General features: G+C 40.0%; 1 protein-coding gene and 1 long non-coding RNA gene across 4 annotated transcripts in view; one reads left to right on the top strand and one right to left on the bottom strand.

Moving 5' to 3' along the window:
* The first annotated feature begins 107 nt into the window (after window positions 1-107).
* LOC145450568 (uncharacterized) overlaps window positions 108-15159 on the top strand; it is a 31028-nt gene continuing 15976 nt past the window's right edge. For 2 of the 3 annotated variants that reach the window (XR_013918521.1, XR_013918519.1), the window contains exons 1-5: window positions 108-243; window positions 317-441; window positions 917-3047; window positions 7628-7808; window positions 8037-8198. This is a non-coding gene — a long non-coding RNA (uncharacterized LOC145450568). The remainder of the gene's footprint in view (window positions 244-316; window positions 442-916; window positions 3048-7627; window positions 7809-8036; window positions 8199-15159) is intronic. The other variant, XR_013918520.1, reaches the window with a different exon arrangement.
* LOC145450565 (gap junction alpha-8 protein-like) lies at window positions 2026-15146 on the bottom strand. Its single transcript, XM_080329084.1, has 6 exons — window positions 14552-15146; window positions 12240-12432; window positions 10648-10685; window positions 9592-9732; window positions 8001-8175; window positions 2026-3429 (listed from the first exon to the last, which is right to left on the bottom strand). Exons 1-6 carry the CDS (start codon window positions 14789-14791, stop codon window positions 3158-3160), a joined length of 1059 nt encoding a protein of 352 aa, XP_080185210.1. The 5' UTR covers window positions 14792-15146; the 3' UTR covers window positions 2026-3157.

Raw genomic sequence — 15159 nt, 5'->3', positions numbered from 1 at the left:
AGTACGTCGACCCGGTAAACGTAAATTTGAAATCGAAATTATACTGGATTTCGAGGATTCTTGTTACAACCGTGGATATGTTTCCGCATCCGAAGACCACAGCTCCCAACGGAGTTATATTTGGTTTCAATTCAACGCTTACTTCCGATACATCAATTATTCTTTTTCAGTTTGAGAAAATGCTATTCCGAAGTCCGAAATCATCAAGAGAATATGGTATTACGCCGACTCCGTCGTTTTTAGGTGAAAGACACTTGCAGACGGGGTGTGGAAACATATACATGTACATTGTACATTGTATATTATATACTCACAGTTCAATTTACAAGAAAACTGGAGCGAAAAGTATATGAAATGAACATATCCAAGAAATCGTGAGATTCAACACCGAGAGCACTCTGACAACTCGTTGGTGAAACGCCTCTGTCGTTCTAATCGAAGGTATTCATTACTTCTGTATAGTATGACATGACCTACTATAGTCGGACAGCGAGTTTGATTTGATAACAAAGAGTATGGAAATGAAAGAGTTTTGTGTTGCCATGATCAAAGCAATCCTTGCTCGTGCTATGTTCACTCCGACGTCTCGGTATTTTGCAACTTAACCATCGGCATGGTCAGTGAAAAATGAGGAGTGAGACGAAATGCTTATGCACTTATGTGGTGTCACCGATACGACATGTAATGACAGTATAAATGCTGATACAATGTCCATGATAAATACGTAATTGGAAGAAGCCAAGAATGCATTTTGTCCCTGGCGAGAGCCTGCAATATGTTCATTGTTCAATGTTCATTCGCTCAAGACAACGTAGATGTCCAAGTGACCAAGCACGGTCAACAAATATAACATGCACCTCCGCCTACTGGTACTAAGTACCGTTGCACTCCTCAGCATTAATGTATGCGTTTCTAGGAACAACTTCTGGGAATGTTTAACCTTACGGACGATTCCGCTGACCAGTTATAAGAGAAAGCTGAACTGATTTCGCAATTTCCGAGACTGTTGCACCCTTTTCGGCGTGAGTCGGAATCTGCAGTCCGCCTATTGCGTGAAAATAGGTAGCCTATACTTCGTCGGCACATCTCATTGTTGTCATTTTTTTAATTGCTGGCAGAGTTGAAAGTTGACGGTGGGCAGAAAAGCCTTTCTACACTATAACATGCTGTAAGTATAAGCACTAAGCAGTCAGGGCAATCAAGGGCTTATACTTACAACTAGGGTTGCATTTAAAATAAATGGTGTTTTAAAATATTATAATAAATAATTATGTCATAGTTGAGTAAATACTTTCGAAACAAACACGTAGTATGAGCATATACGGACGATTTGTATAACTAATATAGTCGACGTATACGACGTGGAATGGCTGAAACCCTCGAAATCATCGTCGGTTCAACACTCAACAGTTATAGCATGTAGATATAGAATTAATGAGTGTTCTGGTGATGATGATCAACGACTGTAAAATTGATACATAACGATGTAGTCCTGGTTAAAGATATTTTTTGCCTGTTTGTGACAGTGGTCGGAAACCTTTTTCGTCGAAGGAGCCATATTTATTATATACTCCATATTTTATATTGTCATTTTCAATCCACTATGACGTCACACTTAAGGATTTGTGATATTATGGCTGATAAAAAATGAAATAAAAAAAACTGTTTTAAACAAGGGTCATCTTTTATACATGATTGTTTTAAATTGATTTTGTTTTAAATGCCACCCTACTTACATTAATATATTCACTGATACCTGAAACCCAGTGGCAAACATCGACAAAACACGAAATGGGAAAATTTTTGCGTCGGATTGTACTGACAATCACCGATGCCAAAATGGGTGAGACTTGTTCAATGTTATTGCATTCATTGCCGTCTGTTTGTTATTTATTTTGGTTGGATGAAAAAATAAAGACTTTCTCTCTCTCTCAGACATAAGTTATAGCTGAGTTTCAATGTAACATGCATCAAACAATATCACTGTGTTGAAACCCGTGTTAAACGACAAGATGATGAACGCAATGCGGTGCTCATACCTTTATTGATTATCGCATTTGTTCGACAATATAAAAACACACAAAATCAATGACGAACACGCAGGTGCAAACTCGTGCATGCAGAGTAATTTTGGCACATATTACACAACAGGATATAGCTACAGCGAGATTGAAAATTAATCTTTTCGACTACATTCCACAAAACAACTGGATGGCACTTGCAGACTATTAAATCATGTTTTTGTCATAAAAATTGCACTGAAATATGATGCATTAAGATATATATATATAATACCCAAATGAACAGTAGATTATATGCTGGTCCCGTTCTTTTTTTGCATGTATCCGTGTATAATAGTTACCAATGTTGATATCTTATTAGTATCGCTGATTCAAAATGTAATGCTACATGCCTGCGAAGGTATTTTGCGAATATTCTAAATTTCTTTGCCGTGACATGAGATGATCGGAATTGGGCACCAAACTTAACAGATAAAATATTATTATATCGAACTAATATTTTGCATTGTCACTGATATACCGAGCAAATGACCGCGTGAATCAGTTTCAGACACGAAGCATATGTTTACGGAAATATAATAGCAATTGTTCAGAATATTGAAATGGGTGCATTTACAACACATTGATCTATATAGCTAGGCATGTGGGATTGACTTCTGGTGAAAATACAATTGTCCGATATCGCGCTCGACGCGGGCATTAGCCTATTTATTTGTTCCGTGCTCACTATGAAAATTGAAGCTTTAAGCCGCTGTTATATAGAATTGATCTAATCAGAAAGTTTACCAAAATGTAAAATTCTGTGAGTAAATACAAAAAAAGTAGCAGTCACAAAACTTTGAAAATCGTTTCGCCGTATGTTTTTACACAGATTATTATCTAACCATGCTTTGTAATTGCAGGATCCGCATGTATACGAGATCACGATGTAACACGCTTGGAGTTGATTGGCAACAAGATGCACTCGCTGGGACGATGCCATCCTTTCAGGAGACATGGCGCTCGTTTACATGGATCGGTAGCGATGTAAGTAATCCGTTAAGACTTTTCAACAGTGTCGTGTAACTTTTCGGAATGTTGCGGTACTCTTAAAATAGTTCAAATTTCTAGGTATTTCACAGTATTTGTTTGAGTCGTTATATAAATTGATCTCCATCATAATCACCGCCGCCCTCGCCCGACAAACTACTCCGGGCGTAGCCGACCCGAATACCCACAGCCTGCGGATATCCGCCTCTGTATCGATTGTAGCCACCGTATCCCCTACTGAACTGTGGCATGCTGCTGGAAGGCAGTTTGTATTGTTTTGTAATGTCTTCGCCTCGCCTCTTCCACGCCTCGTACACCTTTTTCAGTCCCAAGTGATAGAGTTCGATTAGATTGAGTATGATCATGATGATCCCGGTACCTGGAAGAATATTATCTCCAATTACAAAAAAAAATATTCCAATTAGTTCACTCCGACTGCGCTGCTATTTGCTCGTTGGCGTGTGAGTGTATGTATGTGCAATTGTGCACGGGTGCACGGAATCAAATATGTATAAAAGTCCCTTGGCAGGAGTTACTTGTATAGCCCGACAAAATGATAGGATAGGGTAAATTAACAGTTATCGAGGACTTCCACGTTCAACTGTTTATATCCTGTCATGTCACAGCACTGTGGCAGTGCGTTCTGCATATCCAGGACCGTAACTGCCGCACCCCAAACCCCCCAATTGGAGGAGGGTGAGCTCGAAGGGGGCCCAAAATTATTTCGGGAATTAGCATAAATTATAGAGTAATTTTTGAAAATTTATGCAACTTGTTCAAAAATTTTTGGCGCTCCGCGCGATTTAGAGCTGCCAGATATCTTGATTTTTGGGTACGTCTTTTATAGTTTAGTAGCCTACGTTTGGACAATTCTATATTTTTTGATATAGCAGAGAGGAAGTCACGAAATAACATCATGTTACGGAGTCATACCAACGGGCCCTACAGTTTCCAAGACACCTCACTCAGCTCTACCGGTAAATCTGATTACGTGAGCAGAGAGGACAAGAAATTGATAGCAATATATATGCAATTCCCGATTTTATTGACCGATTTTATCATGAATTATTGAAAATTTTCGCGCCACGCGCTAGCTCACTAAACAGTACGACCAATTTCGTGGAAAAAGCGAACAACGTGATTGGGGTTAGGTTTATCACCCTATGGCCCCCAAGATCTAAGATTTTTTTTTGGAGGGGGGGGGGCTGACGAAGTACTGTTTCGTTCCTGCCAACGGGTATACGCCCGAAAATTATAATTATTATTGAGGGGTCCTACCTTTTCAAACACACTTCACTCAGCTCTACTTGTAAAACTGATTACGTGAGCAGAGAGAGGATAGAAGTTGAAAGCAATATATATGCAATTACCGATCATATTGACTGATTCAATCATCAATTATAGAAATTTTTCGCGCTTTGCGCGATTAGGAGAGAAAAACTGACTCTATAAACGGCCCCTAGCAACGGTAAACAGCGTCCAGCCTGACGGGGGGTCTGGGGGGCTAAGCCCCCCATTAGTTCGGGTTATCATCATATAGGGGGCCCATGACCAACGTTTTGGGGGGCTGGCGAAGTGCTGTTACGGCCCTGTGCATATCAAATATCCAAGCAAGTCAGAGGTTGCGATGTATTGTATATTCGAGCAGTAATTTGAATTCGAGAATTTTATATCTTAGATTAGATGAAGCGAATTCGATAACTTGCCCAAATGCCCATATGAAAACTAGCACGTGTCCCTGTATGGGTAGGGTATGCAAAGCAATGAATATGTTGATATTAAATCTAACTTACATCGTGCCGATATACCTTATACTTTGTAATGTAAATCGAGATAAAGCACTAAACAACGGCCCCGCATTTAGTTCTGATAAATAAATGACCGTTGTCAAATACAAATACAATTTGTTGTTCGTACTTACTATCGAAATATGCGACCACAAAAATGGAACGAAGGGCAAAATGAATTGACCACTTATCATGCTGCTATCGCGGACAACCCGTATTCAGTAATCAACACCGAGCGCTAAACAAACGCGAACAGATAGGATGAGGATTTACTCGCTAGTAACTTCATTGCTAGCGAGCGCTTTTGCTATTTACGAGCGACTGCAGTACACGGTTTTAATACCCGTTGCGCGGGAATCTAACAGCGTCTGGCGACATTTTACGTTCTCATTCGTTACATCGCCTATTCAGCCGTGCCGTTATCAGTTATAGGCGCAAGAACGCACCTTCACGGAAACAAACAGCTTGATAAATATTGGATCTGATTATTATGGTATATTTCGATCAACAACTTGCCTCACGCAGCCTACTCGCCTTTATCTATAATACGCAAACAAGTATGGTTTCATAACAGTCGATAGTACCGTATTACTTGATAATTTTATCTGTAGTACTCAGGTACTGGTTGTTACAAGCCGGTTCGGGCAACCAGCTACCATTTGACCAAGTCAGCATAATTCTTATAAGTGTATTTGTGTACAATGTGTATTGTACATACTGTAAATCCACTATGTCGCAACTGCATACTTTGAGTCATGATCATTACTCGCCACACACCTGTATTAAATGATGAACTCTGCAAACTTACTCTTAATTAATGAATCATTGAATTGTAACGTAACGTGTTGGTGATGTCATAGTTGTACGCGTCGAAATGACAATTTTGACGTTATGCATGTGAAGAGCTGAGCAATGAGTGTGTATGTTTGAATATTGTGAAATGAGTAGAAGATTAGAAATTATCTTGATTCGGACTCAGGGGAATTCCATCACGCCTTGATGCTCTGCATCAGGATAAATTTGCATAGGGAAACATATAACATAGCGACCCGATAATAAAATTAATTAAAATCGGTATTAACTATAAGTTTGTCCTCCTCGCTGGGTGTCTTAAAATGCCTACAAGTTGGCAACTACGGAACCATAATGAAGAATATCGGCCAGGTGTAATATGACCATTGACCAATGTAGTCGAAACGCCATGAATATCATAAATAACAGCAACTAAAAGTTTCACTGTCGGAGTGATTCTGAATATGTGAATATCATTCAGGCCAGGGAACCGTATAACCTCGTGATATGTATCTGATTTATTTAGATGGATCCTGCTCTGAAACCTTTCAACTAAAAACGAGTCCTGTTGTGAATGAATGAGGGGTGATGCACATTGCACAACTGTATACTAGGCGCGTTGCTGTTGTTGAGTTACTATCATGGTTTCCTTCGTGGTCATTTGGTGTCGAATTAGCCTACCACGAATGGATGAATTTAGTATTCATTCATTCGTTTATTAATATTTCCGTCGCTTCAAAACGCCACAGGATTGCGATGCAATGAAAGACACAGTTTTGCCCTCACACTGCAAGATATATCCTCATAGTTAGGTATGGGTAATTCTATGCTTTATTGGGTAATGAATCTGGTCTATGAACATCAAGACAAGACTTACAGTAGCTGTGTCTAATAGATACAAATTTGAAAATTCAACTTTGCTAATAGTTTCCTAAGTCATAAATGTTGACCCACTCGCGCTAAGAAGAAGTAATCAAATATTGGTACACCCCACATCAAACGTGCACGCATAAACTGAGAAACCCGAATACTCAGCGAAATTCATAAAAATATGTCAGTCCTCTTCGACTTCAGACATCGCAAACAAGAGTATTAAGTCAACACCAAAAAGTCGTATACATGTTGCATTTTGCGAGCGTCATGGCGCCGGCAAACAGTATCAGCCTCAAGTTTGGTCATACAACTAGTAAATCGCTACCAGTTATACATTTACTCGCGAGTTGAGTGATTTGAGAGCATGACATTTTTTAATTCCTAATTTCGTACCACGGCTCGCTTTAATGAGATCCTGCCTATTTGATATAGGCGCGGCTGTAATATATCTTGTCCGTATTTACTAATTATACGGACGCTGAATTAGGCGTTTCTACCGTTTCATATGGTACCTACCAGCGATGCAATTCGTGTAGGAAGCAGTAATTCAAAGTGCTGCAAATTATATTCATTTTACAAAAATGCTAATACCGAGTGCCAAAATGAATTGTGACGTAGCAGTGTCGAGATGACGTCACTGAGCTATAGTAAAAATATCCCACTTTCTTGCTGTAAGACCAAAGTATTTTCGTTGCATTCGCGGATCTGACAATAGATACGTTAGTGAATTTGGGTTGTGAATGTGAAGTTATCACGGAAATTCAAATGAAATGGTTCCGTGGCGTATAATATGATCAACCTCAGCCCATTCCCTGATTGCTCTGAGTGCGAAGCAGAAAAGCTGTTGTTGTTGCTTAGATATAGGGATATAATACATACTAATGACCGTCCTTAGTCTTGGTGCGGTCTGTCGAGTTTTCGAAGTCACACGACAAATGGTGTGCTCTGTTGGCATGGAATCGATATATTTTAGCCACCGCTATTTACCTTTTAACTTTCTTATAGTAAGGAGAGGCGACGGGCGCCGTTTACGTACGCCCACTTTTCCAATAATGTCAATATCACGTTGATTTATAAGCGACGCGTTGAAGATTAACTTTGGCGGTGGTCGTTGTTCTTTGACAGGTTTTAAATGCCACGACCAAAACATTGGAAAGTATATGTGCGTATTATACAACAATTACCCAGCCCAAACATCGAGTGCATACCGACACAAAGGTCGCTGGTTGCGCCATACCTCACACGGCCGCAGAGTTCAATATGAAATTGTAATCAACAATAGTCGCCGCCAGGATGAGAGTAAAAGGTCATTAATGATTTTGTAATCTCACACGTGACGATGATGACTGTGACGTCATGTAGTAGGTTACTTTGCGGTTTATATTGATGTCACCGCACTGTAAGAAATTCCTACGCCTCAAATTTCCATCATCACTCGCACGCCCCTTTTTGAGGAATCAGACTACCAGTGAAATGGGCATGACTTCGGGCCACTTACCAAACATAATCCAAAGCATCACTGTCTTTTCTTTAGGTCTGGACACGAAACAGTCGACGACATTGGGGCACGGCCAGCGAGAGCATTTGAACAGTTCGGGGACGTAGAATTTGTAGACGTAGATGTTGAATTGAATCACCATAAAGCCAATTTCGATGGCCAGACGGAAAATGACCTGAAATGTTGTTATCGGTGAATGTAAGATAAGTTGTTTAGGGTAGAACGAATATTTTTATAACTTGGGCTACATCCATATGACGGGCAGTATATAGATGTAAACTACATGCATTGTGAATGTTCATTGTTCAGTTTACTATACCACTTCACGACGCGTATAGTTAAATTAATGATGCCTGGTTTCGTCATAGTGACAAAGCACATGATTGGAACAGATGAGTAAGCGCTCGCCAAACATAGCACTCATATTTTATGAAATATTGACCTATGTTCTACAAAATCCCAAATGAATTCTCAATAACTCGTACAAGACCGGACTTGACTATTGACAAATGTCACACTTCGTCAATACCACATATGAATAGGCATAGCCGAGTACTAGTTAGAGAGCAATATATATGGTTGGCATACATCACAGTCATTGCTCGCCCTTACTTGGTTGTTCGAAATTGTTGTAATATTACATCTAGGGCGGCCAACCCGTGCCCCGCGAGAAGGTTGTGAGTGGTCCGCGAGGTAATTCTCGAAATTAGTTATAATGTGAAAAAATAAATCACCCAAGTAATTTATTGCGAACTTGCAATGCCAACCAAAAATTTGATTAGCATGGCCGCGAAATACTGGAAGTTGATGACTAAAATATACTTCCGACGTATTGTGGTAGCCAGGGGCCAGCCACAATTTTGTAGATCTTAGTATATGACCATGAAGTAGAATATTTCGTGGTAGATTTTGATATTTTCTTAGCGCTTCACGCTATTTATTGTCACCCGATTACTTGCTTTTAGTATTGGTACCCCGCCTAAATATTTTAAATACACCCAATTTACAAAATTGAGTCTAGCTACATTCGCAATTACGAGAGAACGTGTCGTCCAACATGCGACTTTGCATCTACGCTCGCAGAAAGATCGTCGGCGATGAAACCTTGACACAAAATGATAGACGCATGTTCGCCGAAATCTTCGATATTGACATGTCCACATTGTCCAAGCCCCGAATAATCCAGTCCTTGCCAAATGACCCCAGCAATATACAGAGGCGACCCGCAATATATGCAAGGACATAAGGATATAATTTTTATCTATTTTGATGCGTAGTAACATAAATCTTGTTCCCATCGTTACCTAATCCCGTTCGCTCTTATCGGACGACCACCAAAAGGCCATCAATATTCAAGTGGCCCGCACAATGGTTCGTAAATCTCATGTGGCCCTTTGACCGAAAAGGTTGGTCAGGGTCACCCCTGTATCATATAAACAAGTTCATCATCGTGTCCGTGGGTAATTACAATTACAACACCGCGATGAACTTATGTGTTGCATGTAATTTAATGTCATTTCGTCATCCCACAGGGGTTAGGCCTATATTATATAAGCATCGGCTCAAACTTGATCTCATTTCAGCACTATACCTGTGATACATAGGCAAGAAATAGTCTGGGCGGCGTGTCAGCTGATAGTTTTGTGGCAACGACATCGTCTTTCTTGTCGTCTTTATCGTCGTCCTTACTTTTGCTATCTTTTTCGGCCTTCTCTTTTTCGGCCTTTTCCGCCTGAAACGAGGGTCACATAAACCAGCGATGCAAAAACGTATGTTTTACCACGAATATCAATGGGCAATATTCAATTCACCCCGCCTTGCTTGTGGTCTTGGATCACCCTGGCGTAGAGTGTTTATAGTTCCGCACGACCATTGAAAAAATTCAAACAGTGCATATTGTATATGTGTAGGACCACAGTGTCCTATATGGTGTGGACACAAGCAAATCTCAAGGCTCAGTGAGATTGGTCTACGTCACACTTTCCATTTGGTGAAAGGCAATTTGACGGTAATTTTTACCGGCTTGCCGAGCATTCAATTTGATAAAACGGGTATCAATCGAAAGCTATACCGAGGTAATGATTGCGAAAATCTAAATTTTCTTCTGCTCGTGGTCTTGCAACCCCCAAAACCAGCCTCGAATGTTGCATTGTAACGGAGTTTGGGATTGTGACGCAGATCAAAAAGTTTGAGAATCACTGCGCTATTATTACAATTGGATTTTCAAATCAAACAAACAACATATGACCGTGTCACCAAAATATCATAATAGCAATGAAATGCATATGCCTTATTTGCAAGTCTATGTGTTCTGGTTACAGACGAGGGCTGCAGGTTGAAATTTGTCGCTGACAAACGACTTGTCATAATGACGAACCGGCGTGCGCTTCCGTATAACAAAACCCTTTCACCGTGCAAGATCACTTTGATAACGAGCAAAGGCAGTTCATATTGAGAATGAGTAAACATGTCTAGATTGTCTGTATGCGGTTTGTCATGTAACATGCAATCACAGTAGATAGCCGTAAATTACATATAACGACATTTGTCAGCGCATTCTAAATACTACGAATGCCTACGCCCTCGTAAATATACCGTATAATAGACTTTTGCCATAAAGGCCTCCGCGTTGTGAATATTGACTTACCGGAGGTTCAATGCTTGTGACACCGGTGAATCGGTATTCTGAAAAGGATAAATTCCATTTTTACAATTGAGAAAATTGCAATTGGACAATGGGAAATTTAGCGAAGGACCGGCCGATCTCCTTAAAGTGGAATCAGCACGAGTCGTCTTGTCATTGCTTCGATTTGACGATTTGCCGTTCATTTTATGCCCTTATGCATTGTCAGGCGTTATAGCATTACCTCGGCAAAAAATATTTGCTTCGCTGCTGGACATATAACCGACTCCCGTGAAGATCCATTGGTGTACTAATTGCTTACTTCCGAAAGTATGACGAGCAAATTTCACGCTGCACGTATCAACTCAAAATCGGGTTGGTCCAGCGGAAATATTGGTCATAGCTTATTTATTATATCGGTATAAGGTACATTACGTTCTCTAGGGCGTCTCACTTTTTAGACGGGAATGTCACGAACGGATGCTGGATTTGAATGACAAGTCAACATCACCACGCGTTTCACCGAAATTATATTATCCGCGCACCCAGCTAATGCACACATATACAGATATGAGATTAAATAGCAACCAATAAGATCTGGAAACATGTACATTAGCGCAACGGCCCCGTGTCCGTGGTCGTAGAACAAAACTCATGGGAACTGAATGATGTTGTCACTCAAATCTGTTGACATAAAGTGGATTCATATAAACCACCGTAGAGAACTCCTAACTTCACAACTTAGCTTCGGACCTACCACCAGCCAAATATAAGTAGCATATGCATATCACGTACCGGTATACATTACATAGTTCCCGTGGAGCCCGCTCTCTGCTCATAAGGGATTTTACAGGGGTTGAGACTATCTGTGAAATACACTTCATTTTCGTCGCGTGTGTTGTACATGTACGTACTTACACAGTTGCGATTAAACATCTTACAGAGAGTTCGACATCGCTTGTAGTTCCGGCACTAGCCAGTTCAATATTTGGAATTCTAATAATTATGACGTCATTCATATTGCTCACACTTACATGACAAAACCAACATAATGTGTCACGTTATGCTGAATTTCCCAGCCACTTGAAAGATCCACGGACCATCCCGGGAAATTGAAGGTGTCGATAGGGTTGAATTTAAAACAAATGGTTGTTTATAACACTTTGTTTAAAACGTGTTTTAAACATTGTTTCAAATAAAGGCCTATTAAAAAAATTGTGTTTTTTCAACTTGTAAAATTATACCATAAGTGTGTAAATACTTTCAAAAAACATGTTGTAATAGCCCACGGACAATTACCCTTCGATATAGCAGACGTATATCGATATGGGATGGTTGGAACCCCCGAATAGTCGGTTCAACATCTATAATACAGATATTTCGTCAAAGGAGCTATATTTTCCATTGTCAATGTTAATATAATATGACGTCACAATTGAATATTCGTGACCCCATGACTTTAAAAATAACATTAAAAAAACATGTTTTAAACAAGGGCCTTGTTTTAAACATGTTTGTTTTAAATGCAACCCTAGGTGTCGATATTTCTAATCACTGTCAGTGATGGCACTAAGGAAATACCACTTTTCGGCTCGTAATTAATAAACCTTTCATACCCGGCGGTCCGTCTTCGGTCATTTGTCGCGCGGCTCTTTGCCTCGCCTCTGCCCGTAGCTTTTTGGCTTCTTCCTTTTCCCGTTTCTTTTTCTCTTCTTCTTTCTTCTTCATTTTCCTGGCGTGGTCGATCTTGGTAAGTTTGTGAGCAGTGTATACCATAAATATTATCGCCGGTATCGACACACTCAAAATCTGTGAAAGTATAAAAAGATGGTTAAAGTATTTTCTGTGAACATTTTCCGGTCCCTGTTTGTTGAATATCTATGCTGTTAAACTATAGATTTGGATTGAGGAAGACTCGACGAGTAATTTGGAACACTGGCGATAGATATCGAACGAGGTATTTTGTTTGAACACGATGGTAACATATGATAAACAAAATGCTGGTCATAGTTTAACTATGATAGGTATTATTTATCAGTTGTGTTAAATATCATAAGTATTGGTACAGGCCGTAGCCGGAACCAATAAAATAGCGCAATTACGGGTCCTGGATTACGAGGCTTATTGAAGCGCAAAATGTAGAATACTTTAAAACTCGGACATGTTCTGATTAAGTACATGTGAAGTACTCAGAAGAATGATCTGTTCCTTGATGGAATTAGAGGTTGCTTGTGCTTATGTAATTTAGTAACACCGCATAGGCACAACCTATCAAGTAGCGTATTCATAATAATATAGGTGTATGTGTGTGCACTGTGCATTGTGCAACGTGCGTGCAATCATGATATTCGTTCATGATTCGCCAATGAATGTGCACGACCCTTCGTATGCCCGTCCTGTCATTTCATGTCAGCTAAGGTTGAAGCACCAAAGTAAAGTTTAATTTTGGCGGAAAAGAGTGACATCATTATCCAATATACGATATCTCGATAAATCTGCACCCGCATGTCTAGCGCTTGAGTACTACAGTCAATGTCGGGAGTTAGTCGGTAGTGGTGATGGCATATAGATAGCAACATGCCTCATGCCGTCATGCGTCTTATACATATTTCGACAAGCAAAGTCACCATTTATACTTCATTGGCACCGAGGAGAGTAGAACAGTAGTATACGCTCCGTTACTGCCACGCCAAGAGGTCATGTGTTCATGTTTGACCTCAGTTGGCTACAGAATACCTTCCAAAGTATTGAAAGTGCGTCTTGACTCCATAACCGCCCAATCTGCATGAGTGGTGTCTAACAAAAATTATACTGGGACGTGCTATATAAGTCGGCAGCCCGTAATGATATAAATATTATCGAACTGGTCCTAAAATGTTCATATAATAGGGGAGATGTGGTACCGATGGATAAAAAATTGCAAAATGATCTCTGGCCCTCAAATCTTCAACCGAGAATAGCGGATCTTCGTTTAAAATTTGTTGCTCGAACGTATCATCGCCCCCCCCCCCCCCGATGGGTCCAATGGCACACGACCATGGTACCTATGGGACATATACGCTAAAAACTCAAATTTTTCAACTTGTTTTGTTGTGTATTATAATCTAAGCTACAGCATGCCAATTAAGAATGTTTCGTCGCCACCTAGAAGAATAAAATAGATTATATCAACCCAAATGTTGGGATCAAATCATGTTTTGATTTCCGCCTAAACTTACAAAATTAATGCCACATACATATCATCGGAAAATCGACATTTTGACTTTCAAATACCTCGCAATAGCGATAAAGCACCACAGATAACTATGATTTACAGCCTCTATATATGTAAGCGTATTTCTGTTGTTAAGTGATTAGTTGGTCCAACTATTTTTCTTGATTTGGCTATGGTACCATAGGTCCCCCACCCTATAAATATTGAAATTGAATTGAAAATAGTCCACTCGAGTATTTTCGGTCCCGGTGTCTCATCGGTACCACATCTCCCCTACGTGTACCAATTATACGTGTACTGAATAGCAACAAGCAACTTCGAATCATTTACGGTTTTCATAGCACCACAGGCATGTAGCATAAGGCCTCGTGAGATTTTTCTTCTCTTCCATTTTTGCGCATCCCCTATCTGGTGGAATTATCTTGGAACTCACTGTTAAAAGTTCCCAAATTGGCCAGTTTGGTGTTCTGCATGTAACCTGTATGTAGTACTTTGTAAATGGCATGTCGGTACGAATCGACTCGGCTTACGATCGAATAAGTCCGAATATAACTCATAGGACGGCTCATTCGATAATTTTCCGAACCACAAGAATTGGCATTTCGGAAAGACAAATATCACAGAGAGGTTTTGATACTAAACACGCTCTGGATCTATTGGTCCTATCCAGGTCGGAACAACATTTAGTTGAAATATTAACTGAACATCACGTACCTGTAAAGCCCATAATCTGATGAGTGAAATTGGGCTAAAATCGTTGAAACAGACGTTCTGACAACCCGGCGTCAGAGTGTTGCACACGAAACTTCCCTGTTCGTCCCCGAAAACTGTATCCGCTATAGAGACCACCATTAAAAAGCGAAGAACGAAGAAGAACGTAGTCCAGAATTTTCCAATTAGTGTAGAATGCTGCGCGACTTGTTCAATCAACTTTTCGACAATGTGCCACGCCATGCCTATTCAATATTGTGCCAGGCGACACGTACACTGCAGCAAAATTACCGTAGGTATATGTAACCAGGTGTTGACAATCTCTGAAAACAGCGCGACATGCAAAATAATACATTCAGCAATGGTGGCTGATATATCACAATCCTAACTCATCCAACTTGATTGGTATACCTTACGCTCGATGCCTTAATATATTTAACACCTTACCCTCGTGCAATTCGGCAAGAGTTCGGGGAAATATAATCTAGCTCAAACTCAAGTGTGTTTTTCTAGTCAAATACTCTCGTTCGTCTTTGTTATAAAACACATCCTGAATTCATTTGTATTAACTAAAAGCTTACAATCCGCTGACTAATTATGATTTATTGAAT

The sequence above is a fragment of the Botryllus schlosseri genome, chromosome 11 (assembly GCF_051294905.1).
Source record: "Botryllus schlosseri isolate E-star chromosome 11, Bs_hap1, whole genome shotgun sequence".
NCBI classification, from domain to species: Eukaryota; Metazoa; Chordata; class Ascidiacea; order Stolidobranchia; family Styelidae; genus Botryllus; species Botryllus schlosseri.
Note: the sequence above shows the minus strand (reverse complement) of the source record. Positions and strands in the feature narration are given on the sequence as shown.

Excerpts from the sequence above, each read along its gene's own strand:
- LOC145450565 (XM_080329084.1), bottom strand. The coding sequence starts at position 14,791 with ATGGCGTGGCACATTGTCGAAAAGTTGATTGAACAAGTCGCGCAGCAT. Across the intron at positions 9,733-10,647 it reads TCACAAGCATTGAACCTCCG|GCGGAAAAGGCCGAAAAAGA; the intron begins GTAAGTCAATAT and ends CCCTCGTTTCAG. Across the intron at positions 3,430-8,000 it reads GATGCTTTGGATTATGTTTG|GTACCGGGATCATCATGATC; the intron begins GTAAGTGGCCCG and ends ATATTCTTCCAG.